Source organism: Engystomops pustulosus, chromosome 1, assembly GCF_040894005.1.
Source record: "Engystomops pustulosus chromosome 1, aEngPut4.maternal, whole genome shotgun sequence".
NCBI classification, from domain to species: domain Eukaryota; kingdom Metazoa; phylum Chordata; class Amphibia; order Anura; family Leptodactylidae; genus Engystomops; species Engystomops pustulosus.
In genome coordinates this window covers 159,214,351-159,241,894 of record NC_092411.1, presented here as the reverse complement: position 1 = coordinate 159,241,894, position 27,544 = coordinate 159,214,351, and the positions used below count along the sequence as shown (strand labels likewise).

At 41.0% G+C, this 27,544-nt stretch overlaps 1 protein-coding gene across 1 annotated transcript in view; it reads right to left on the bottom strand.

Moving 5' to 3' along the window:
- Positions 1–5,511: 5,511 nt before the first annotated feature.
- ATCAY (ATCAY kinesin light chain interacting caytaxin) overlaps positions 5,512–27,544 on the bottom strand; it is a 46,365-nt gene continuing 24,332 nt past the window's right edge. The window contains exons 5-13 of the mRNA XM_072113121.1: positions 26,871–27,056; positions 26,645–26,747; positions 23,316–23,447; positions 20,723–20,809; positions 16,752–16,850; positions 14,191–14,226; positions 6,149–6,184; positions 5,656–6,031; positions 5,512–5,616 (exon numbers count right to left, since the gene is read on the bottom strand). Of these exons, the coding sequence (XP_071969222.1) occupies positions 5,998–6,031; positions 6,149–6,184; positions 14,191–14,226; positions 16,752–16,850; positions 20,723–20,809; positions 23,316–23,447; positions 26,645–26,747; positions 26,871–27,056 (713 nt within the window). The 3' untranslated portion in view covers positions 5,512–5,616; positions 5,656–5,997. The remainder of the gene's footprint in view (positions 5,617–5,655; positions 6,032–6,148; positions 6,185–14,190; positions 14,227–16,751; positions 16,851–20,722; positions 20,810–23,315; positions 23,448–26,644; positions 26,748–26,870; positions 27,057–27,544) is intronic.

The following is a 27,544-nucleotide window of genomic DNA, read 5'->3' as shown; positions in this document are numbered from 1 at the left end:
CTGCCAGAGGCTCAGCGGCGAGATCTTAGCCTTTGTTAGGCTGTGTTGGACACCAGCACCCGGTGTCTTGCATGTTTTCATTTTGTGATGGAACCCGCCAAGGTGTAGACCTTGGATGGAATAGTTGGACCTAATATCATTAGCCAAAGACTGCATGACCTAAATATAAAGTACATGTTAAAATCCAGACTCATATCGCGACAGAAAAACCAATAGAAGAAAAAAGAGCCTCATAGGGTGTCAATATAGCTCTCAACAAGCAACACAATCAATGACCCAAAAAGGAGAGCCACAAAAATCGTCAAAAGTAAAATAAATAATGAATTTTATTCTGAAAATAATACACAATATACCAAAAGAAATTCTATCACATAATAGGGAAAGACAGTAGGGGGAGACAAGTGGCCCCTGTTGGAAAATGGGGCAGCCACGGAAAACATAAGCCCCTGCAGACACCCCAAAACCTGTAAGTAATTAATGGTATGAAGACAGGAATGTCTGAATGAGTAAAGATAAGTACTGCAAGCGGGAATATGAGTAAGGAGAAATCCCCTTGATTAGATCCTATGTACGATCGGGGCCGGAGGTACCTTCCGGCTCCCACTTTGCACACAATCAAATAGGGTTCTTACCCGTAAGCATGATGACAGGTGTAATGGGGGTCCACAGGAGGCCAATGAACTACACCCCGACGCGCGTTTCGCTGATGCTTCGTCAGGAGGTGACATATCGCGACAGGTCATCTCCAGGAAGTCCCAACTGACTTAAAGACCTTCTTGGCATCAACAGAAAATAGACACATAGGGAATCTCTGGAGATGAGCACTGCGCAGCAAGGTCAGAGATTGAGTAGTATTATCCCTTGCCTCTGTAACGGGCACAAAACCCACCTGTTCTTTATGTATGAGGCCAGAGGCCATGAACTTGGAAATTAGCCCAGTGGCTGGTGTCCTTTCTTGGTTTCGGAATAACAGCTATATGTGCCATCAATAGCCAGTTTGAAAATTGGGCCCCTTTTGCTGTAGCAGTTAGGAGGATAAGATTGTAAAATATCTATACACAATTGTTCGAAGAATCTTGGGGAGAACCCGACCAGGCCAGGGTTCTTTCCAATTTTGTGACCCTTGATAACCTGAGCAAGGCCAGTGTGGATTGGGCTGATGTGTGGCATTCCTGTTCCCATGCTGCAGATGACAAATTTTCTTATGTGAAAATAAATGCGAAATAAATACTGTGCAGGTCAGAGCCTCTTGATGTATCCGGCTGTGGCGGAGCAGTGATGGGGCTATCATTTAGTGACACATGAGCGCCGGACAGAAGAATAGACACATTGGGGCAAATTTACTTACCCGGTCCATTCGCGTTCCAGCGGCGGCTTCTCCGCTCTGGATTCGGGTCCGGCCGGGATTTAATAAGGTAGTTCTTCCGCCGTCCACCAGGTGGCGCTGCTGCGCTGAAAGTAAACTCATCGCGCCGGAATGCACCGAGCTGGACCAGGTGAAGGTAAGCGGTCCTTATGCGACACATTTTCGGGTTTTAAATGCGGCGGTTTTTCCGAATACGTCGGGTTTTCGTTCGGCCACGCCCCCCGATTTCCGTCGCGCGCATGCCAGCGCCGATGCGCCACAATCCGATCGCGTGCGCCAAAATCCCGGGGCAATTTAAGTACAAGCGGCGCAAAACGGAAATATTCGGGTAACACGTCGGGAAAACGCGAATCGGGCCCTTAATAAATGACCCCCATTATTTTTAACTTGCTTGATTTCTGTAGAAAATGTATGCTATTAAAAGACATCTACCATCAGGATGAAGGACTGTAAACCAAGCACATGCAAATTAGCTGGAGAGGCTATGGGCTTGATAGATATCAGTGGAGCCTTATTCAGGTTTATTTGCATAGTATTTAAAACCTTTTTTTTTTATAAAAGCAAGGGCTTAAGAAACTAAAAGAAGCACCGATCCTGCCAGAGGGAGCACACACCAGTATGTCAGTGTGCATTGTTTATAATCCTTCATCCTGGTGGTAGATGTCCCCTATACTAGGGAGTAAGGGACTCGCAGGCTACATCCTGGTGGTGGTGGTGGGGTGTTTGGCTGGATGGCTATATACCACAGGAGCTGGCAGGCTATATCCTGGGGGGCGGGCAGGGGCTGGCAGGCTATATACTTGGAGATAAAGGCTGGTCAGCTTTATACTGGCTGGAGGCTGTGACCAATGCATTTCTCCACCTCGGCTTATACTCAAGTCAATAGGTTTTTCCCAGTTTTTTTGTGTTAAAATTAGGTACCTCTGGCTGGCTTATTCTCGAGTATATACGACAGGGGCAATCACTGTCACAAGGGGCCCTCCTGTAAAGTATATGGTAAATACGGAAGTAGAAGAACAGTGCAGCACTCACCGATCGTTGCAAAGTTTCTCGACTCGGAGTCGAGCTACTCAGATGAAGGACCATCGACCAGTACAGACTCACAAATGCCGATCCGTTTAGGAACCAGTCAACAAAGCGACATACAAGAAGAAAACAAAAAAAAAAGCTTCAAAACAGAAACAAGTCTGGAAGTAAACCAGGAAGAGACATTAGTGACCAATCTTTCACAGTTAGAATTACATGACAGCCTTACAAAAAGGCTTGAATTATTGTATAACAGTTCTTTTTGATAGCGTCAACTTTGAAATAGATTTATTTAAAGGCACCGGAAAAATGGCGTTAAAAAAGTTTTTTTCACAGAAAGAGAATAAAATGAAGCAACCAGAAATGGTAGAGTCCCAGTCATGGCTAGTCGCGGGTACTCCACGCCCCAGTGGCCTCGTTCCTCCGCCTACCATGTAATCTTCTTGCGAATACCCTCGTGCGAATACCCTGCATTCTGCGCAGAACGCAGGCCTACGGGTGTGCGGCCGTAGCTCCGAGGCCGGCGCTACTGCGCATGCGCAGTATGCTGCGCGCCGAAGATTACATGGTAGGCGGAGGAACGAGGCTACTGGGGCGTGGAGTAGCCGCGACTAGTAGCCTCATGTCCGGCTACTCCACACCCCAGTAGCCGCTTAAAAAAATTAGCATAGAAAGACATTAAAGTTTACAAAAGGATAGCCGGGACGTAAGGATTAGCCCAAAAAGGGCTATCCTTACATCCCATTCAACCACCTACCACCCGTTCTACCTTTATAGGTAGAATCGTGGTGGTAGGTCCCCTTTAATTCCCTTTGGTACCTGGGTGCCTGGCTGAGCGTGGCCTAGCACTCTTCTGGGTTGCGGTTGCTGAGTACCAGAGGAACAGGCCTTGTCCATGCCGGTCAGGTATTTGGAAGGTAGATTTGAAAGAAAAGAGGGAGATGCTACAGATGTATGATAGTTCTCCCTGTGGCACTCCAAATGTAGGTGTAGGGATCCTGGGGTGTTGTAAGCAGCCCGTGGCAGGGATCACACAGAGACAAGGGATGTAACCATAATTGTACAATTCCTTTATTCCAGAACACGTCAACAACAGCAGACACCGCTTAACTGGTTCAAGGTAACTGGTTGGATGGTGTTTGACAAAGGTTGCTCACAGCCAGGTATAGGTAAGTTCAGGCTGGAGATGAGTGGCTGCTTCAGCAGCAGGGCACTGGTATATAGCTCAGGGTCCTGCAGCAACAGGGCTGCTCTGCAGGTCGTGTGCGGAGATGTGTGCTGTTCCTCAGCACTCCCAGAAAAGAGCCCAGAAATTTCCACCCCAAGGCTTTTATAGACTTCCCTTCGGAGTGTCTACCTCAGATTATCCAACCAGCACCTTTCTTATCCTCTTGGTGCTCTGCGTCTGATATATCAGATGTTGAGCACTGGCCTTTAAAGCTCAGCCTCCAATATATTAGAAGAAGAGCTGATGCACAGGCACAGTTCGTAAACAGCTGACACCCGAGTGTAACACCCGCGGACGGAGTGAGCTCTGATCGCGGGTGCTTAACACATTAGTCCACAGACCGCGTGTAGTTGACGCGAAGCAGGGATTCCAGGCAGTTGAACCAGATTACTTGCAGCTCACTGTATGTGTTCTCTCATTTCTGAATAATGCATCTTAAGAAACTTCAACAACTTCTCTTAATAAGCTTATCCTCCTGTACTCAAACATAAAGCAGATAAACAGGCAATGACAAAGTACAGGGAGTAGTTTAAAGCAGTTGTTCAGCCTTTAAAATATATATATATGGCTGGGGTGGCTGTAAAAACAAACAAAAAAAAACCCTTATGCTTACCTTCTCAGTTGTTCCCGTTGTCCCTCACCCTCCATTGGTGCCATAAGCCTGTTTGTTTACAGAGGCAGTGGCTGCCATCTGACTACTTCTGCCCGCCTGCTAAAGCATTAGATTAAATGCGGAAAGAAAAACTCTAACCTGGAGATAATAAACTGAAATTTCTGTACTTTACTTAGAATGAGGCATCTTTATTCACCATGGTTAACATACAAATCTGATTGTGTGCCTTTTAACATCAAAAGTAATATAAACACATGTTCTTCATGGTACTTCTGTATCAACAGTATTAAAGCTTCCAACATGTATCTGAATTTATTTGGTTCCTTCATTTATCTTATATAAACTGATAACCTATTAATTTATATTAACAATACAAAAATAAATCTGGTAGTAGTGGAATTATGATTCTGTTGTCTCTGTTAGTTAGTAGTCACTTTTGTCTATTGGAAAGAACGTACAGAAATTGATGTAACTGTATTGATATGTGATGCTTATTTAAGCTTTTTTCAGTTTCAGTTGATTCATTGTTGTGATGAAATGATGACAATGGATCCAATCTGCTTGGTATATTATGGACAATAAAAGCATTCACAAAAGCCAAGGGTGTTTTGTGCTGAGTTTATAAGAGCCAAAACATTGTTTTGGTAACTATAGTCTGTATGATGTAATAGAAAAGCATGAAATGATGCAATATATGATGATAAAGACACTACAGTTAACAATAAGAATTTGAAACCATGGCCTCCCACATGGAACACTTTTACATTTATATATGTACATAATGTGCACAAAAAGAGCTAAAATGTTTAAATACATCGCTTTACATTGATCAAGTATTATCTGCTCATTAACAGGTGCAAAGCTCTTGGTCTTATGCTCCTTTACTTCTTTGCAAAGTTTCTATTATGCAATGCAGAAGGAGTTTAGCTGACTATAAAGCAGACTGTCAAGACCAGAACAAGACAAGTAATGCAATGTATTTAAGTTTCTTAACTTTTCATATAGAATTGGAAACTCTTAAATAGTTTCCAAAGTTAGGTCTTAGTAATGATCCTTTAAGTGTTGGTTCCCTCGTATTAACTGAATGCTAATTTATACAATTATGAAATTCAAGTACAAATTCATTTGAGACATGAACTTGAAGATATATCTGTACCATAAATTACAAATTGTTTGCAATGTTTTGGTAATAGTCTTTACAAAATATGACTCCCTGACATTTTCACTAGACTAAATATGACATGACTTGCGTCTCCTTCCAGCCTTATATACTATGATACAATATTGCACCTTCAAATTCCACTATAATCTCAATTTCAAAAGATTGTGCTGAAAGTTGTCTCATATGTGTACATCTAGTCAGACATCTTCTAATGGAGATTCCTGAATCATCCTCTTTTCTTCCAAATCTTCATTCTGCACTTCTGTCACAGTTGTCAGTATGAGATATTTCAGTACACTATTATCCATGAAACACACTTTTCTTGTATTGTTCATTGTAACTTTGATATGTTGGAATCTTCAAACTTGTAAACATGCATAGGAAAAATGATCTACACATTTAGTAGCTGGAAGGCTTTAGCATGGAAAGTGAAGGAAAGCCAATACTTCATTTAAATTTACAGAAACAAGTTAACAATACGCTAAATTTAGAACTTGAAAAACACTTTTTTAAACCGAAAACCCAGAGAAGGAGCTTTAGTGGCAGCTAAAGGATAGTTTTATGGTAACACGGTGTTCCAAAATCATCTGGTTTGTGAAATTTCATTTACAAGAAGGTTCTTCAGCCAAGGAAATGCTAGGAAAAAGGAGATTTACTATGACTATATTGGTTTAAGTAGTGAACTATCTCTAATCAGATCTATATTACATATATTTACAATACTATGTTTTAAAAATGATATGCAATGCTTACCTTGTTGTTTCCACCTTATCTTCTTTTTCCTCTAACCTGAAATAAGGAGAATTACTATAAATAATCACATTCAAGATTCAGGTTGACAAATATAGGAGTTACAGTGATAAATCCTGAATATACATTTACGTTTGGCTAAGCAGTGCTTGTGAACGGATGACAAAGAAAAAGCAGCTATAAGACTCCTCTGGATGAGTAAATATCATTTGTAAAACACTTTTTTGCCAAAGATGCCCAGCACAACAAAGGAGCACTGTGATTGGTATAGTGATAAGGCATTTTGTCTATATTGCTTTCTATTCCTCTAAATATGTTATTGGTCACAACTATAAATGTAATATGGACATATGGCTCAGCAGGTGGTCTGGAGTGAAAGTTGTGGCAGCCTAATTGGGCCAGTGGTTCTACTTTAAAGCAGTTCTTTCAGAAAGACTGCACTATAATTTCATAATGGGTTATAGTATATGCCCTACCCGCCTACCAGTTAAATTAGAGAACAAACTCCTGCCTGGGTCTCAGTTTATCCTAGGGCCTTTTTTTTCACCTAGAACAGAAATAAAAAACACTTATAGGAAATTTACCATCAAAATGGATAAATTGAAGCTTGGTCACTCCAAGCACCATGACTGTGGTAATCATTTTATACTTGTTATCCATGACCTCCTTCTTCCTATTTTCAACTTTAAAATTTATGCACATGACCCTGTGGGGCTCTTGTGGATGTTTCCAAAGCCCCTCAATGCTGCAGATTTACAGGCTGTTATATTGAGCAGGACATGTTTCATCCAGCCTCTGCTCTGCTCATTGTAACAACAAGTGAAAAGACATTACTGAGGGGCTCTGAGAGCCCCCTGCCCCCAGCTGCGCTTGCTTCCATGCCACAGAAATCAGGGGGCGTGCCATCGGACAATCTGGCTGATTCGGACTGAGTGCGGGATTTAACTTTAAAATTGTGTCGCAAGACAATGCTCTTACATAAAATAGGAAGAGGAAGGTGAACTCTGGTGGACTTGAGCGGGGAAGCGACACATGCTAGATATCGGGCGCACAATCTTAGTGAATCGCGGCAAAGTGCATGATCATCAGACAATGCACTTTAGGTGAACTCAGTCAGACTGGTAAGTTAATCTCCCCCACTGGGTCACATTTACTTACCCGGTCCGTGGAGTATGTCTCTGATTATGCTATGGAAGCATACATTGAGGGTGTGCTCACATGTGGCGTTAAAACATGCATTTTTAACGGCTAAGAAGAGAATATTTGCTTAATTACATTGCTATTAACATTGCGTTTACAAAACAGCATTGTAATGCGATGTTGTCGCTTACCTTAATATAACGTTAACAAACATGTGTTAATGCATGTGTTTTGTAAATGCAATGTTGACAGTAATGTACAGTAATTCAGCAAATCCCCTCTTCTCAGCTGTTGTGATGCATTTAAAAATGCATGTGTTAACGCCTCATGTGAACGCACCCCGAGGGTGCAGTCACACGTTGCAAATCAGTTTTGAGGTGGTTCAGGTTACTTTTTTTAATTTAACAAGTGAAAGACATGAATTGAACAGGTGAATTTGATTTTGAAGGGGAAACCTGTTACACAAATGTCTTTCACCTGTTAAATTAACAAAACTGCACCTAAAACCACCTCAAAGCTGATTGCGAAGCAGTTGTAACTACAACGTGTGACCGCACTCTCAGGGAGATGTATTATCCAATATGCAACAGAATTTTCTTCTGGCGTTTTATGTTGTATGGTGCATGCCTCAGTCTTCACATTTAATGTGTGAGCTTCAGACTCTAATGCCTGTGCAAGCAGTTTGCGCTAGAAAGAACCTGCAAAGTTCAACAGAAAACTGGTGTACGGCCCTTACTAAATGTGCCCCATTGTGCCACTCCTGGAATCACTCCTGGTATTTTTCCTAATAACAAAAAAATGATAATTTTTAGATTGATGGGTCATAGCTTTCTATGTTTTTGTGTTGTGGTTTAGGTCATTTAGTTTAGAAGGACTCAATATTGGTAAAATGTAGATGTGGTGTGTAGGTTTTCTGTGCATAATTAGCATCCTGGAGTGCCGGACATCTGCTAATATATAAGCTCCAGTATGAGGAGAAGTTGAAGTCGGATGTGGCGGTTTAAGTGGAAGAGGTAGCCAACAATCTAACCACTCATGTGGACACTGGTACATCCAATGTAGTTTAATGTAATACAACCAAACTGCCACTTTGTAAACACCTACTGAGAATAATATCAGTCAAAATTTGCATGACGTTTAGATCAATATCTGGGCTTCATCAGACACTGCAGCAAAGTGAAATATACGAAAGAATATAAGTACAGTTTTCACATATGAATGGACTACATAGGCCTGGTTATTAGTGATAGGCATATATAAGCTATATTTAGTTCCAGGAACCTTGCTCTTCGCTGATTTAGGTTCAGGAAGGATGTAGAGTGGCTCTTCTTCCCACTCCATTAATTTTATGAAGAGGTCTAGGTGAACACTGCTGGAGTGTTGATTGTCTTGGCCTCTGGTCTGTGTTTAGAGTCTCCCTCTCATAATTTAGATCTTATCACCAAATGTAGTATAACTGTGGAAGATGTTATGTACGACTAAAAGATGGAAAATAACATCATCATGTCTAAAGAGGCCAACGTGTTTTGGACAAATGCGTCCTTAATCGAGGACTACGATGAATGACGCACTTGTCTGAAATGCATCAGCTTCTTTAGATGTGATGGTGTTATTTTAATCTCTCTTCTTTTACTATGGTGAATTTAAGTGATATTTTTTTATGAAAAAGAAAGAAATCCTTTTCCTTTTTGAAGTTTGAATGCTGGATTCCTTTTGGAAACTTCATATATGTACCCTATATCTGGCGCACACACAGCTTTCTGCGGATCAACCAAAGGAAAATTCATGCCGCATACGGAAGGGAGGGGAGCCAAATAGTTTTTTCTTTTTTCCTTGGAAAAGGAAGTTGGAGAGGAGGAAGCGGAGTAGGATGAGAAGGTAACTGGATGCAAGGAGTAATGTCTGGCAGTCCTGCATGTTGGCAGAAAGTGAGCCAAAGTGCTTCCTGCCTCAGGCCCAGCCACCGCTAGATGAAGACAGTGGACAGTTAAAGGACACCTGTCATCAGGTCTATGTCACTAGTCTTGTCACTACTACCTGTTGGAGCAGCTCACAAGGATCCCATTCCAGCCTTTATCTAGTTATTTCATACATTATTCATTGTAAAATCATCTATTTTTTATCATGTAAATGAGGCTGGTCACATGGTCAGAGGCAGTGATGTCACCCCTGTTACCCCTCCCCTCTCCTCCCCCTGCTCATGTCTGTGTGTAATGTATAGTAAAGCATGGCTAGTGTGTGTGCTGCATCTGCTGACATGCTGCATCCTCCTAATATACAGGTGAGAGACACAGACATCAGCTACACATGAATCTGACATGTTCTGCTGTAACATGGCAGCCTGGAGCTGTTGTATCTCTCCTATACACACACACAGGCTGCAGGGGGCGTGGCCACCAGCACCAGGAAGCATATTATACAGCCTCACATCATTATACAGGCTGTCAATCAAGCACTGGGGGTGTGCTGTGCCTCCCACTCATGAATAAGGTGGACAGCTTGAATATGCTAATGCTTCATTGGACATTTCACAGGTCATTTGCATACAGCTTTAGGACCTCATTGCTTAGGTTTACAGGCATGTAGAGGGACAATGATGGGATAGAGGCAATGCTCTCTAATGGCAGTTTATGAAAATATATTTAGTTTAGGGGGGTATTTTTGCATGACGGGTTCTCTTTAAGGAAATGTACCGGCTTATACACGAGTTAAAAACAAAACAAAACATGAGTTAAAAAAAAAAAAAAAAAATTAATACTCACCCTCCGGCTCCCGGTCCTCGGCGGCGGCTCCTGGTCCTCGACGGCAGCTCCCGATCCTCTGCAGCGGCTTCTCTCTTCGATCTTCACGTGCCGGCAGTCGCGCCTATGCGACTTGCCGGCGGGCGCACAATATGATGTAGCGGTGTCGCCGCTGATGACGTCATCAGCGGCGACACCGCCGCAACGCACTGTGCGCCCGCCGGCAAGTCGCATGGACGCGACTGCCGGCACGTGAAGATCGAAGAGAGAAGCCGCCGCAGAGGATCGGGAGCTGCCGCCGAGGACCAGGAGCCGCCGCCGAGGACGTGAAGATCGAAGAGAGAAGCCGCCGCAATGGATCGGGAGCTGCCGCCGAGGACCGGGAGCCGCCGCCCAGGACCAGGAGCCGCCGCCGAGGACCGGGAGCCGCCACTTAGCATCAAAGGTGAGTATCGTCGGAGGGTGAGTATTAAGTTTATTTTTTTATTATTCGCTAGGCACACTGAGGGCAGGCTGTATACTTTTGGGGGGCAGGCTGTATACTTTTTGGGGTCAGGCTGTATACTTCACGGGGGCAGGCTGTATACTTCACGGGGGCAGGCTGTATACTTCACGGGGGCAGGCTGATTGTATACTACTTGGGACAGGCTGTATACTACAGGGGGCTAGCTGGCTGTATACTACACCCTCGGCTTATACTCAAGTCAATAGGTTTTCCCATTTTTTTTGTGGTAAAATTAGGGGTCTCGGCTTATACTCGGGTCGGCTTATACTCGAGTATATATGGTAACTTCCCTGCCAATATAAAAATATAAGCAAAAAATGGAGTCTGGAGCGCTCCACGTATCACAGCAACTTCTATGTTCCTTTATGGAAATGAATACTTCAGAGATACATATATTTCAACACTATTTTATTTCTAAAAATCCGTTCAAAGCAGTACATTTCATAAAAATAATAATAAATACATAAAACCTCTTGCATTGATTGCCTCTTTTTCAAGCCCTTTTTGTAAGGTAAAAGCATGCATGTTTTGTATTCATTTCCATAAAGAAACATAGAAGGTGCTGCGATACATGGAGCACTACAGACTTATATTTTTCCATATGAAACGTACGCAACAGTTGGGTATCACAAACCGTTGTAAATAAGCCACCATAAGAAGCTATCTGTCTCCACCAGGTATCTGTCTCCAGAAAGGCCAGCAATTTTGAAATGCTCCTATTCATGGCCATAACTTGTGAGTATGATTGGCCAAAATTCTGCTTTCTCTCCATCACTGATGGACAAGCTTCTTTTTTCAACCGTATAAACTATGATACTATGATTTGGGCAATAGAAAGCTGAACAGATGGCATGGACAGGCTTGGTGGCGGTGGTGTTGCTGGTTGTAGTGGCGTCACATCCTCCCTTTGAGGGGAGACAGGTGACCTTGTCACTAGGGAGGTGGTGCTAGAGACATTTGTTGTCTTCTTTTCTCTGGATGAAAAATGCCATGCCGTAGACACCCACTGGGCTCACCTTCGTGTGCCGAGTCCCTAGGCAGTAGCAGGTAAAGTCTTGGCAGGGGGCAAGCATATAGAAATGTGAATGTAGCCCAACTGTAGAAACATTTTTTCGGCTTTCATTGTGCCATCCAAATGACACCTCCTCTTTATTCTTTGGGTCGGTATGATAACTGTGATACCAAATTTATATAGGTTTTATTATGTTTTGGTAGATTTAGAAAAAATTGTAATCTTTTGCACACCAAAAAATTAAGTTTTTCCGTATTTTGATACCAATAGCTACAGTTCACGGAAATGTGTAAACTATCATTTACACAACAAGTGGTATCATTTATGTGAATTTGGGACCTATATGAACTTTTGATTACTTTTTATTCAAATATTTATGGATTTCGATGCCGAGAATTGCTTTTTTCTTTTATATTCACTGGGCATTTGGGAGGATACCATATTAAAAAAATAACATATTTCAGATTTTTTGTTTATTTTTATATGTGTACTAGAAAAGGGGGCAACTTAAACTTTTAAATTTTAACCCTGATTGCTCATACAATATACTGCAATTCTATTGTATTGTAGTATATTGTCTATATGCTGTTGATCTGTAACAGTGTGCCTCCATCTCAATGAGACTCCAGTCTCTCATTGCCCTACAATGACATGACCGGCTAGCACCAATTGGTCCAGTTAAAGGCAGGTGTCAGCTGTCTAATACAACTAACATCTGACCTGTAGGCAGACAGCTCAGTTTATGAGACCTCTTTATATAGCCTTACTGTGGTTAAATTTTACTGGGGTTAAATTTTTAATGGAAAACTATTAAACACACTCATGTGGCTGCATACATGGAATCAACAATTACTGCAGTACTTTTAAAGCATAAACAGTTATTTCCTGTTTTTGGCTATTTTTTTTTAATTCTTAGTATTACCCCAGTATAGTAAATCAGTCACTAAAAGTCAATATGACCCACTGTACAATTAATGCCAAAGCAAACCCAGTTTACCAGAGTAAAATTTGTTCTGCCTCTCATACACTTACCGTATATACTCGAGTATAAGCCGACCCGAGTATAAGCCGAGACCCCTAATTTTACCACCAAAAACTGGGAAAACCTATTGACTCGAGTATAAGCCGAGGGTGTAGTATACAGCCAGCTAGCCACCTGTAGTATACAACCAGCCAGCCCCTGTAGTATACAGCCTGTCCCAAGTAGTATACAATCAGCCTGCCCCATGAAGTATACAGCCTGCCCCCATGAAGTATACAGCCTGCCCCCATGAAGTATACAGCCTGCCCCCATGAAGTATACAGCCTGCCCCCAAGTAGTATACAGCCTGCCCCCATGTATTATACAGCGTGCCCCAAGAAGTATACAGTCTGCCCTCAGTATGCCAAGCAAATAATAAAAAAATAAACTTAATACTCACCCTCCGACGATACTCACCTTTGATGCTTAGTGGCGGCTCCCGGTCCTCGGCGGCGGCTTCTCTTTTCTTTCTTCACTAGCGAGAGCACGCTACGATGTGGCGGTGTCACCGCTGATGACGTCATCGGCGGCGACACCGCTGCATCATATTGTGCGCTCGCAAGTGAAGATGGAAGAGAGAAGCGGGGCCACCGCAGAGGATCGGGAGCTGCCGCCGAGGACCGGGAGCCCGCGCCGAGGATCGGGAGCCCGCGCCGAGGTTACGAGTGCCGGAGGGTAAGTATTAATTTTTTATGATTATTATTGACTCGTGTATAAGCCGAGGTGAGGTTTTTCAGCACATTTTTTGTGCTGAAAAACTCAGCTTATACACGAGTATATATGGTAGTGGGGAGATTTATCATTAGACGGGCTCCTTAGGACAGTTCTATATCTGTCTTTGGAGCCATCAGATTCATTAAGGTGGATTTGGCCCTTTAATAAATGTTCTTATGCTCTACTTGTGTCTGGGATTTTTCTTTCAAAAAGTCGCAAAAAAGGCTCAAAATGCATCAAAAGCCATCTCCCCTGATGTCACAATGTCACCTATGTGTAACCTAAAGGGAATCTGTTACCACAATTTACCTACCGGAGCTAATTGCTAGGTTACATAGGGCTATTCCCAAACATAACCCTTTTGTTTTTATAGTCTAGCTCCTCCTTCCATAACAAAACTGCAATTTAAAAATATCAAAAGAGGCTGAAATTTCTTGGCAGAGCACCTATGGACTCCAGCTACACATCTTGCTGGTCCCAGAAGTGATGTTGCTGAAGATGATGGATGAGAGAAGGCGCTGTGTGATGGAAGTGTAGCAGGGAGCGTTGTTACTGCTGTGGAGCCTGTGCTCTGCTAATGCCTATCAAAGCACTTCAGCCTAATTTGCCTATTTCTAAAGTTAACGTTAAGCATTAAAAGAGCATCTGGAAAATAAAAACTTAAAAACATTTGTGGTCATAGCCCTGTGTAAGATAGCAAGGGAGTGTTGGTAGGTAAATTGTGGTGATGGATCTCCTTTAAGGTGTAATCCACATGATATTAACTTTTCAATAGTTTGGCTCCAGAATTAGTACTTTACTAATTGTCTTTACATTTCTGATTAAAAATGTCCATGAAGTCACTACATAGAGAGAATCCCAGAAATGTAATTTGTGCTTTAACTTTCTCTCATCAGGGAAACAACTACTAACCTTTCTCTTCTAACTTTAATTCTTTCTTCATCATACCTACAATAAAAACAGAGTAAATTTATTCATTTATAAGATTAATTAATTAATTTGGATTTCAGTATTATTGTCAATACCTGTCAAGCAACCACACAACCACAACCAGGCTTGGTGCTAGCTGTCAGACTAGGTAGGTGATGGCGAACTCACCCTGCGACGTCCCTGCTGGCTAAGGCCCTGCCTAAAGCAGATAAACCTGATAAGGGCGAACCCACTATCAGGAACCTAACTGACGGTCCCTGAGCAACCCTACAGGATGACAAGGAGACTTACTTCGTCTGGCAGCTGCTGGATGATGGAGCGGACAGGTAACCGGAATACAGGAATAGACCAGTGTTCACAATGGTACACAGAATACTAACACAGGTCTAAGACAGGTCATACCGAGGGACAAACAACAGATACAGGAAGACAGGCAGGATATATACAGGTCAGGTCAAGATCAAGCGGGTTAAATACAGGTCATGCCCAGAAAAAACAGGCATATACAGGTCAGGTACAGATACAAGCAGGTAAAACTGAACTAGATACACAGGTAAGACAAGACTAAAAATAACCAACAAGGTATGATGGGAGTAGCCAGGTATATAAGGCCGATCCCAGACAAGCCTCCAGCAGCACACTGGGGAAACTGTCCAACAGCCTAGTAACCCTTGCTGGGCAGGACAGAAATGCAAGGAGCAGGGTGTGGCTCAGTTAATCCAAACAGAAGCATTAAGCCGCAGTTCACACACAAATAAAGACCATCTATTCCGCCACTTGCGGATAGAGCGATTATCTTGTGACAGTCTCTAACTGAAACCTCAGTTATTGCAATAGTATTTTATTTATCTTTCATGGTACTGTTTCTGCAAGACAGAGGTGGATTTGTTCCATTTAAGGCTGCATTCACACACACGTATGGGGGATGTATATAAGGCCGAGGTATATATGGCCGACATACGTCCCCCATACACTTCTATGGGTTCAAGACCCTGTACGGGAGCGGTATGGTTCAGCACACGTGCGGCGCCGTACCGTTCCGTAGGCCGTAGAAAGATAGGACATGTCCTACCTTTCTACGTGATAAGGCGCCGTGCGCTGTATATACCTCATACCCTGCTCCTCTCCGCTGCGCCGATGTATGCCTCAAAGTCTGCATCTTACACATTATAGTTCAATTTTCTTATTTGTTCAAAAATGTATACACTTCAAACACAAAATACTTGTACTTGAAGCTGCTGTTTGCTCTGGAGTCCCAAAAACCTCAAGGTGTAGGATCTGCTTGAGTTTCAGTGGGCCCACATGTACATGGAGACAAATTTTGACACAGTCTTGTTTACTAATGAGTCCAGATGAATGGATTAGTGGATGAGCACCATGCCCAAACAAGCTGCAACGTTAGCAAGAAAATGACTAACTCATGTTTTGAGCAGGGAGACACCTTTAGGTGTGAAAACTCAACCATGCCATCGATAGCTAAACCAACTTCATGAATTGTAAGGAGATCAATAAATGTGACTTCTTAAAGGGTACCTGTCACCAGATTTTCACTTCATAAGCCTAATAAAAAGTTACCATAGCACTATACTAACCTGTGCCCACAATGTTTTAGCTAAAAAATGCATAGATCCACAGAAAATTAAGTTTGTAACACTACCTGGCAGCCTGCCTGAAGGAGCAGTGTGCCAAGAGTGTGTACTGTTCATGCAAGGCTGTGTATCTCTCACCTCTGTGCAGAGCAGAGGATGACTCATCAGTGATGACTCATCACTCATTAGTGAGCTGGATCATTAGGCTCTCATTGGGGCTACTCAATTCAGGGCGGGGCTAAGTGAGCCGTCAGCTCTCTGCTAAGAGCTGACTTCAGTCATTCACAATAAAGTACTGGCTCTTAGAGCTGACTAGTTCATAAATGACCCATCACTGTTAGATATTAGCCAATATTAGCCAGTAGACATACTGCTTTGCATGAATAGCACATGCCCTTGGGACACCCTGCTCCTTCAGGCAGGGTACCAGGTAGTTTACAAATTTAATTTACTGGGATATGTATTTTTTGCTAAAAACTGTGTTAGTATAGTGCTATGGGAACTTAGGCTTATTAGTGAATCTGGTGACAGGTATTTCAAAAAATACCATTTTCAGTTCATATAAAATGTTTTGTAACAAAACTTTTTTGGGTCTTTTAATTTTGAAAAACCAACTGTTTTCATTGTGAGTTTTGTTCAAACTTGAATCATCCACTAATGGTTGATGAATTCTGCATTATTCTCACCATCCTTTACATTGATCAGAGAAAAATATCATTAGCATAACATTTTGGAGCATGGTGTACATCTTTACTTTTCTTAATGTGATAGACAATAGTTGCATGATCCTTAATGCCTCATTACATTCATGCAAGTGATTTTGTGATTGATATGGACATTATTGAGAATTGATAGTTTTTAATTACATTTTTTCTTTAATATGCTTTAATATGACCTTGTAGATTGTAAGGTTTTTAGTGTATGTGTTTCATTTACAAGATATTTTTAACTTACTGTAAGACGCATTCAGGGATGTGGACATTTTCCATGGGAATTATTTGCTCCAGTTCCTCCAGACTGTGCACATACTGTATCTTACTGATAAATTTCACACTGTCAAAGACAATTTTAAACAGTACTGTTAACGCATCTGTATTTGTATGACGAAGTATCGCAGAGCACCAGAGCTGGATCATCATTGGCGATCTTGGAGCACTAGTGCCGGGCCCAACGATCCAGTTTATTTCACAGGGGCCCCGCCCTGGCTCTTCAAAAGCGCCAATGATCAGGTTCCTATTAAGCCCAACGATGGGCCCGGTGGTCAGTTGGCAATCGGGAAGGGGCAGAGGAAGCTCCTGCCCGTCACTGTACAGTGCTCAATGCGGCCGGAAACGGCCGCTTGAGCACTATTATTTCAGGTGGAGCGATGTTGCCAGAAGACAACACGTTGCACAACGGTCTTTGAACATGGATGCACAGGACAGGCACCTCATCACGAGGCCGGTCACCCATTTCTGTCTGGCAGCAGCCAGAAGAAAGAAGGCGCGGAAGCCTTAGGTGAGTACAGGATTTTTTATTTTAACAGCAGTAAAAAAAAAAATTATGGGGGCCGGGAGCCCAACATATAAAATAATTCATTAAGGGGGCAGCATATGAAATAATGAATGGTGGGGGAGCATATGAAATAATGAATGGTTGGGGGAGCATATTAAATAATTAATGGTGGGGGAGCATATGAAATAATTAATAGTGGGGGGTGGACAGCATATGAAATATTGAATGGAGAGGGCTCCCAGTATATTTAATTAATTGAGCCAATATATAAAATAGTTCACAAAGGGGGGCTGTATATTAAATAATTAATTGAGTATATTAATGGTGTGGTCACATGTACTGCTAGTGCTGCGTTTTCAAGGGCAGCGGTAGCGCAGGGGCCCATTTGCGTTTGCAGTGAGCAGTCACAAGAGTTTTAAAGGAAACGCTAAAATGATCAGGTCGAGGCATGGTCACCTGCACTAGCGGTACATGTGACCATACCCTAAATTTATTTGGGGGCTGGTATATAAAGATCATTGGGGCCCAGTATATTAACCTCTTAATGTTCCACGCTGTACTATTACGGCATGGAGCTGTTAAGCATGTATAAAGGGGCACAGAGTGAGTTCTTATCATACAGATGTGAGTTTTGCTGTATATTGCAGCAAACACCAACCACAACCGCCGCAATCAGTACAAACATGTGGATGTTAACCCTTTGATCACAACCGGCAAAGCAGTGGCAGTCAAAAGATAGCCTCACCATCTTTGTTTCAATCATCGCTCCCCATGATCAGGGAGCAACAATCTGGCGTCGTGACAGCCTGGGGTCTTTACAAGGCACAAGGCTATTTCATTCCTGCTGATCTATTACAATGTACAATTTGCACATTATAATAGATGATATGGAAAATCCCCATATATTGGCATACTGTAGTATGGCAGTATATGATAGGATCAATCAGACAACCTATGGTTAAAGTACCCTAGATGGTCTGAAAAATTGTAAAAAAAACGTGAAAAAAGTAGTTAATTAGTTCAACTTTCCCCTTTTCCTAGAATTGATATAAAAGTAAACATACAGGGGCACATTTACTTACCTGGTCCTGTCGCGATCCCGCGGTGCGTTGTCCGACGAGGATTCGGGTCTGTCGCGATTGACTTAGGCCGTGCGTCCAATTTCCTGCATGTGACAGATCCGCCAGAGTTCATGTTCTTCTTCCTGGTGCATGTGAGTGCTTGATCTTGCGACATAATTTCGTTTTTAAATTCCACAGTTTGTCCGAATCCGCCCGGTTGTACGACGGCACGCCCCCCGATTTCCGTTGCATGCAAGCCGGCGCCGATGCGCCACAGTCCGATCGCATGCGCCAAAAACTCGGGCAATTTGGCGCAAAACGGAAATATTCGGGAAACCCGACAGAATCGCGGTCCGTGAAAAAAGTTATTAGCGTCAGATGAGGTTTTCATTTTTTAAAACACAATGAAACCTGTAAAAACTGAACCCTTAAGAGAAAGGTCTAAATGCGTATACTAATTTCATTGCGGGGCCCAATATATTTAATGTATGAGGTGGCCCAGTACATGTACATGTACTGTTATATGCATAATGTCCATAGTGAGCCAGCTTTGTGGTGTGGGGTTATTGTCATCAGTAATTGTAATGGTTTCCAACATTTTCTTATTGATAACGTTGGTGCTGTGACTTCGCAGTGTGTATTCACCCCCTGTTCTGTGACATCATTGTGTATGTGTATTAGCCACCTGTGCTTTTTACATCACTGTGTGTATGTGTATTAACCCTTTGTGCTGTGACATCACTGTGTGTGTGTATTAACCCCCTGTGCTGTGACATAACTGTGTGAGTATAAACCCCCTGTGCTGTGACATCACTGTGTGTGTATGTGTGTATTAACCCCCTGTGTTGTGACATCACGATGTGTGTATTAACCTCTAAGTCTACGTTATTAAAGGAGAGTCCTGTCTAATGAAATAGTAAGGGGGAGACCTACCTAATGAAGTACTGTACTGCAAAATACATTATGGATGCACAGTGTGGTCAGTTGTGGTGTAAGGAGTGTATATATATGTGGGGGGTGGACAGTGTAGTCAGTTGTGGTTAAAGGAATATATATATGATATATTTGTGGAGCACAGTGTGGTTAGTTGTGGTGTGAGGAGTATGTATGATATATGTGGGGGCACAGTGTGTACAGTTGTGGTGTGAGGGGTATATTTGATATATTGGGGGGGCACAGTGTGGTCAGTTACGGTGTGAGGGATATATATATATATATATATATATATATATATATATATATATATGATATATGTGGGGGCACAGTGTGATCAGTTGTGGAGTGAGGGGTATATATGATATATGTGGGGGCACAGTGTGGGTAGTTGTGGTGTGAGGGGTATATATGATGTATGTGGAGTGCAGTGTGGTCAGTTGTGGTGTGAGGGGTATAAATTATATATGTTGGGGAACAGTGTGTACAGTTGTGGTGTGAGGGGTATATATGATCTATGGGGGGCACAGTATGGTCAGTTGAGGTGTAAGAAGTATATATGATATATTGGGAGGTACAGTGTGGTCAGTTGTGGTGTGAGGGGTATATATGATATATGTGGTGAGCACAGTGTGATCAGTTGTGGTGTGAGGGGTATATATGATATATGTGGGGGCACAGTGTGTACAGTTGTGGTGTGAGGGCTGTAAATGATATACGGGGGGAACAGTATGGTCAGTTGTGGTGTGAAGGGTATATATGATATATTCGGGGGGCACAGTGTGGTCAGCTGTAATGTGAGAGGTATATATGATGTATATGGGAGGTACAGTGTGGTCAGTTGTGGTGTGAGGGGTATATATGATACATGTGTGGAGTACAGTGTGGTCAGTTGTGGTGTGAGGGGTATATATGATATATGTAGGAGGTACAGTGTGATCAGTTGTGGTGTGAGGGGTATATATGATATATGTGGGAGGTACAGTGTGGTCAGTTGTGGTGTGAGTGGTATATATGATATATGTTGGGGGCACAGTGTGGTCAGTTGTGGTGTGAGAGGTATATATGATATATGTGGGGGCACAGTGTGTGCAGTTGTGGTGTGAGGGGTATATATGATATACAGGGGCACAGTATGGTCATTTGAGGGGTGAGGGGTATATATGATATATTGGGGGGGGGGGGGTACAGTGTGGTCAGTTGTGGTGTGAGGGGTATTTATGAGTGTGCTGGCCAGATCAGGATGGCCAGCATAATTAAATATAATGCAAGTTCTCTGGCCAAACAGCACCACCTACAATGTTTGCCAATGTGCAACTTGCTGAAGTGTTAGGAGATTTTAATAAATAATTTACATTGAAGGAAATATAAGAAAAATGAAAGTATCAACACCCACGGTCACTAATGTTTCAGATAAAATATTTCAGCAAAAATTACCTTATGAATGGCCTGGATATTGCCAATACAGTCCTGATAAACCAGGAAGGGTGGACAATGATTAAAGATTTAAGATTTTTTCTTAGTCTGTGTAAAGAAGAGAATGTTACTTATAGTACAGTGTCATGAAATCTTACATTCAAAACAGAAGCATGACGGGCAGCTATGGACAGGGCCGGTTTTAGACAAAGTGGAGCCCCAAAATAAAACTAAAATATTTTATGAACAGTCACATTCAGTAAGAGGCTCTCTTTAGCCTTACACAATAATATCACTTTGTAGTGTGTAATATGGGACTGTAGGAGAATGGAGGAGATAGACAGATGATAGGAAAATTTATGATAGAAAATAAATATGAAAGATGATATAGATTTATAAACAGATGATAGATAGATTTATAGATGCATAAATATAAAGTAGACAATGTATAGATAGCTAGATAGATGATAGAAGATAGATATGAGAGATATATATAGTGAAGAGAGAAAGAAGAGTGATATAGAGATAGATGATAGATAGATATATATGCAAGAAAGCGGGCAGCACTCCGAATGGTGATAAAAAAAGTGTAAATTCTTTATTCCTTATTCAGCAACAAAACAGCAACGTTTCGGCTCCAAGGAGCCTTTTTCAAGCCGAAACGTTGCTGTTTTGTTGCTGAATATGGAATAAAGAATTTACACTTTTTTTTATCACCATTCGGAGTGCTGCCCGCTTTCTTGCATATATATCGCTGAGGGACCCCAGGCCAAGTCCCAGGACGCCTGCACCCATCACATAATTTGGACTGTGCCGCTTGGACTTTCTTTCTCTAGATAGATAGATAGATAGATAGATAGATAGATAGATAGATAGATAGAAGATATATAGATAAATAGACAGACAAAAAGATAGATAGATGAATGGTAAGATAGACAAATATATAGATAGGAAATAAACATATTATAGGAGATAGACAGATGGACAGATAGATGATCGATATATAGACAGGAGGTAGATGATAAGCATCTCCACCTTTGCATTCAACCAAGGGTTCTTAAAAGAGCAATACAGCTTCTGCCCACGAAAGTCCACATGCAGGGGGCCAGTGGGCACTGGGCAAATTCCCAGACTATGACTGATAAATTGTGTCCCTGATAGGGTCAATCAAGTTGTCAAAGTAATTTTCCAGGGTAAAAACTACATGAATCTATGACAGAGTAAAGAAAATGTTAACAGAGCCTTGTGATAACATTTTGCAGCAGGAAACAATAGTTTAAGAGAATCATATCTTGATGATCTAAATGTTGGCAACTAAATGTTAAGACTAGTAAAATGTACCTCTTAAATCCAAAGACAGCAGATCCTACACTGGTTAGTTTTACTGTTGCACTTTATTGCCACCTTCTGGTATACAAGATAGCAGCACTTTTTGTCACAGGAAATTATTTCATTATAAGATTCTACATCATGTAGTTTTTCTTAATACCATCGCAAATACATTGGGTGCTCAAAAATATTAGCACTGTATACAGGGAATTATAAAAAGTTGTAATGTTCATACTTCTTCTAACCGGGATGTGTGATGCAAAATAATTCCTGTTGATGGGACATAGCCTCCATAACATGTTGTGAGGTTTCTGGATGACCAGTAGTGGATTATATATAGGCAGTTTGGGTGGTAGCCCAGGCTCCAAGCCTTCTTGGGGTCCCATGGCCCCTTGAACCATGTACAAATTTGATACTGAGAAGGACCTTCACCCATGAAATCCTTGTTCATGCTCTCAATACAGATGTACACAAGAGCCATTTAAGGACCTATGAAGGTCCTCCAATAGTCCTGAAACCACAGATTGAATGCAGGTAGAAGGGACACATGCTCCATTCCCCAAGAAGCTTGATCATAGTATCATATATAATAAGTGAATTCCACATTTGTAGGGGCTATAATATTCATACAGCTCAGGGCCAATGGTAGTCTTAATCCACCCCTGACTCCTTCTCACTACACATCTTCCTACATTTAATTTGACTATTGGTCTAGCATTGCCATACCAGGCCATTTAACCCCTTACTACCAAACTATGAGTTTATTTTGACTTCAACAATGTATAGCTTTTTATTCTACTGTCACTATAGGTGTATACTACTCTGGGACAAATTGCTAATAGCACAATTTTGGGTTTCATATGGTATATCGCTTGGGAAGGGTGTCCTGCACTCATTTAAGCACCACAGTCCATGATTAACTTCAGTATCTAAGGGGTTAAATACTCTAAATCAGAGCTAGCACAGCCTTGCACTGGCTGCAGCAAGACCTGCAATCTTCTGTAACCTTGTCATGTTTCGGGGAAACCTGCTGCATAAGAAGAAGAACCAAAGAACCCTCAATTGCCGCCATAAAAACCTGATAAAGCCGTCCTTAAGTGGTTAATATAGCTTAATTCATTGTCCTTTCGTTTTGAGGAATTGATTATTCAGTTGTTTTATTACTCTTAACTTGAATTCTCTAAAAGAAAATATAAGTTCAATCCTCGTTCTGGTTAATTCTGGTTTATTATTACAAGCACAATAATGAAGGCAAACATTTAAATTGATCACAATATAATCTCACCTTCGATCGATCATCTGATAGCATCTCTTTAACCATCCTAAACCAGGCATTCTTCGTCGTGGTGTAGCACCATTCAGGTAAACAATCATATAGTCCTCTGCCACTAGCAACTCCAAACTACTAATTACATACCTATCAAACCCAAAAGCAAAATACTTGGGTTACCCGTCAGATAATAAAGATATTGAAAAGATAACACATTTTTCAACAAAGTTTGAATTAATTAAAACAACTGAATATAAGAAACTATGTACTATAGTTACTTTCTCTATTAACCACAATCTTTTCATGCCCTCTCACCTCCTAAACTCTTCACTTTATAATCTCCAAATTCTAAATAAATTTTTGTCTCCCATAAAGGACATTGACCATAACGCTGAAGTATCAAATTACAAATGCACATTAGGGTCTAAGGCAGGGGTCCCCAAACTTTTTACACAGGGGGCCGCTCACTGTCCCCCTCAGACCGTTGGAGGGCCGGATTAAAGTCTAAAAATAAATAGCGGTACATGTGACCGCATCCATAATACACTGGCACCCCCCTCAATTAATTATTTAATATACCGGTACTGCACCACCTTGTGAACTATTTTATATATTGGCCCAATTAATTAATTAATATACTGGGACCTCTCCATTAATTATTGAATATGCCTCCCCCCATTAATTACTAAACTGCCCCTCATAATTAATTATTTCCTATGCTGCCCCTCATAATTAATTATTTCCTATGCTGCCCCTCATAATTAATTATTTCCTATGCTGCCCCTCATAATTAATTATTTCCTATGCTGCCCCTCATTATTAATTATTTCCTATGCTGCCCCTCATAATTTAATTATTTCCTATGCTGCCCCTCATAATTTAATTATTTCCTATGCTGCCCCTCATAATTTAATTATTTCCTATGCTGCCCCTCGTAATTTATTATTTCCTATGCTGCCCCTCATAATTAATTATTATTAAGTCTTCTATCTTCTTGCCGCGTCCGGGAAGGAAGGGGTGCGCGGCCGCGTGATGACGTCATCACGCGGCCGCGCTTCCTAGTTCATGGAGCGATGTGCGCCGGGGTTGTATTCCGGCCACATCGCTCCAGTGATAGTGCTCCGATCGCCTGTGCCCGGGGCTGCACGATCTTCTTCCGGGGAGCCTGGTCCGTGCCTTCTGGCAGGACCCGGCTGTGACACACTGAGCATGCGCAGCATGCTCATTGTGTCACATAATACAGTGTAATACATCTGTATTACACTGTATTAGGTGAAGAATAGCTTGAACAAGCGATCAGTGGATCGCTTGTTCAAGCTAACCTGTAAAAGTAAAGAGAAAAAGTTAAAAACACTAAATAAACACACTTTTTAATAAAAAGAATTAATTAAATAAAGTTAAAGTCCCCTAAACACAAACATTCCCTATACACATCTAATAAAGTAAAAAAACTAAAATCGCCAAAACCCCCCACATATTTGGTATCGCCGCGTCCGTAACAATCTGTACAATAAGTCAGAAACATTATTGGACCTGTACGGGGAACGCCGTAAAAACAAAACCTGAAAAACTCGCCAAAAATGTAAATTTTCATAAAATCCCTTCACAAAAATGTTCCAAAAAGTGATCAAAAAAAGGTATGTGCACCAAAATGGTACCACTGAATAAGACAACTCAACACGTAAAAAATAAGCCCTAAACTAGCTCTGTCAACCAAAAAATATTAAAGTTACGTCTCCGAAAAGATGGCGATGCAAAAACAAATGAGATTTTCTTTATATCTGTTTTTTTTCCTGTAAAATTGTAAAATATATTAAAATACTATACAAATGAGGTATCACCGTAATCATAGTGACCTATAGAATAAAGATAATATAGTATTTTTAGTGTACGGTGTACGACCCCCAAAATATACAAAAAAAAAAACCAAAATTGACAATTTTCTATTCCTCCATACATTAAAGAGTTAATAAAATCTCATCAATAAGCTAATGTCCCACTAAAATGAAGTATTTGTAAAGTGCATTTCATGTCGCACAAAATAAGCCCTTATATGTCCAAATTTCCAAAAAAATAAATATTGTATAGCCATTATAAAGTGACAATGAATAATCTGCTCTGAATGGTGCAGCTTCCCTTCGATGCCCTGGCGTGTGCCCATACAGCAGGTTACCACCACATATGGGGTATTGTTATACACGTGAGAGGTATCAAATTTTGTGGAACGTTTTGGTATTTTATCCACTGAGAATTCATACATTTTATGAAAAACACATTCATTTAGGCAAAAAAAAATTAATTTCGAAATTGCATCCGATTTTGTTTTAACCCCTGTAAAACAATTAAAGGTTTAACAAACGTCATAAAAGTTGTTTTACATACGTTGAGGGGTATAGTTTCTATAATGGGGTAATCTATGGGGTTTTACTTTTATTTAGGCCTCTCAAAGTGACTTCAACCTGAGCAGGTCCCTCAATGGCAGGATTTAGCTTTTTTTATGAAAATGTGAAAAATTGCACCTGATGTTCAAAGCCCCATAACATCCTACAAAAATAAGAGTATGCATAAAAAACCACGGAGGCATAAAGTAGACATTCGGTGAATGTTAGTTATTACGTTTTTTGGTGTTATGACTCATGTGTGGAAAAAGTAGAACATTTTGAATTTCAAAAATTGAGAATTTTTCCAAATTTTCACCAAATATCTGATTTTCTCTTAAATAAATGCAAAATATACCACCAAAATTTTTAAACTAACATGAAGTACAATGTGTCACGAGAAAACAATTTCATAATCACTTGGATATGTTAAAGCGTTCCAAAGTTATAACCACTTATAGTGACACAGGGCAGCTTTGAAAAAATGGTCCGTGTCAGGAAGGTGAAAAGTGGCTTTGGCGTTAAGGGGTTAATTGGTCTTAATTTATTGTTTTTTGGCAGGGCATCTGCCCTGTTATTACCCCCATTCTCCTGCCCTCTACCCTTATTATCCCCAATTTACAGCTATTTTTGTTAAAATTTGTATTTGGGTCAAGCGTGGTTACACATACCAAACTTTTCACTGGAGTGCATTTGAACACAAAGAACTTGAATTTTGACAAGCCCTCTGTTTACTACTTTTTACTCACAGCACAACCATTAACATTTTATGATATATCCTAGTCAGCAAACTATGATGTCTGCAGTGTACCAGAATTTGCCAAATTTGCTAATTAGGATAAGAAGGGAAAAAACTATTTAGGATTTAAGAACATTCATTGTAAGAACTATAAAACTACAAAAGTAACGTAGAATTGAAAGCTAATTTCTCTCTACAAATGTCACAACAATTTTAACTCTACTTACAGAAAAAGATTCTCCATGATGTAATGGTAATCTGGACAGCTGCTGTCTGGTAGACAACATGCAGCAAATACAATGATGGCATTTAGACCTTCACCGTAGTACCCTGAAACAGAGGAATGAGAAAGAGAAAATTAAGATAAAGTAAACCAAAAAAACTTTACATGCTTCTAAAAGTAATATATCTTAAAAGATTGTAAACAGACACAAACTTAGTATAAACCTTCACCTCCATGTGTAACCACCTTCATGTATGGCTTGATCATTTGCAGATCAATGCGATGTTCTTGCTCCCCAATGATTACAGTCCTCCATAGACGTCCATTTGCAGTTCCCCCTTCTTCCACAGTTCCATCACCAAACAAGTCTGCGCTTTCTCCAGGCATATTCTTGGCACTTGCAACAGGTGTATCATCTGTAACAAAATATGATTTACCTGTAACTATCTTTAAGGTTGACTGTGAATATTTGTTAAAAATTTGTGGAAAAAAATTAGCTTTCCTGCTTATGTTTGCACTGCTAGATGTCACCAATGTAATTTATAGCTTTGTTCTAAGATTCTATTATACAAAATGTGCTATGTGCCTTGATAACTGTATACATCATGTGAGTGAGTATATTTTACAGTGCTGATAACGATGTGTGATGATCTTGAAAGTATCAGATACACAGAACTAAAGAACTAAAAAGCAATATGCAGTCTCAATGTCCTTCAGTGTCCATCAACACCTTCCTTGTACACCAGAAAACTTTTGTGTGAAGCACCATAAAGAAACAATTGCAGTCTAGAACACAACTGACATTGTTTTTTTTTATTAAAAAAAATACTGCGTTATTTACAAGAACGCATAAACCCACTGTAAATCAGAACCAACAGAGACAAAAAGCAGTGGTCTCTAAATG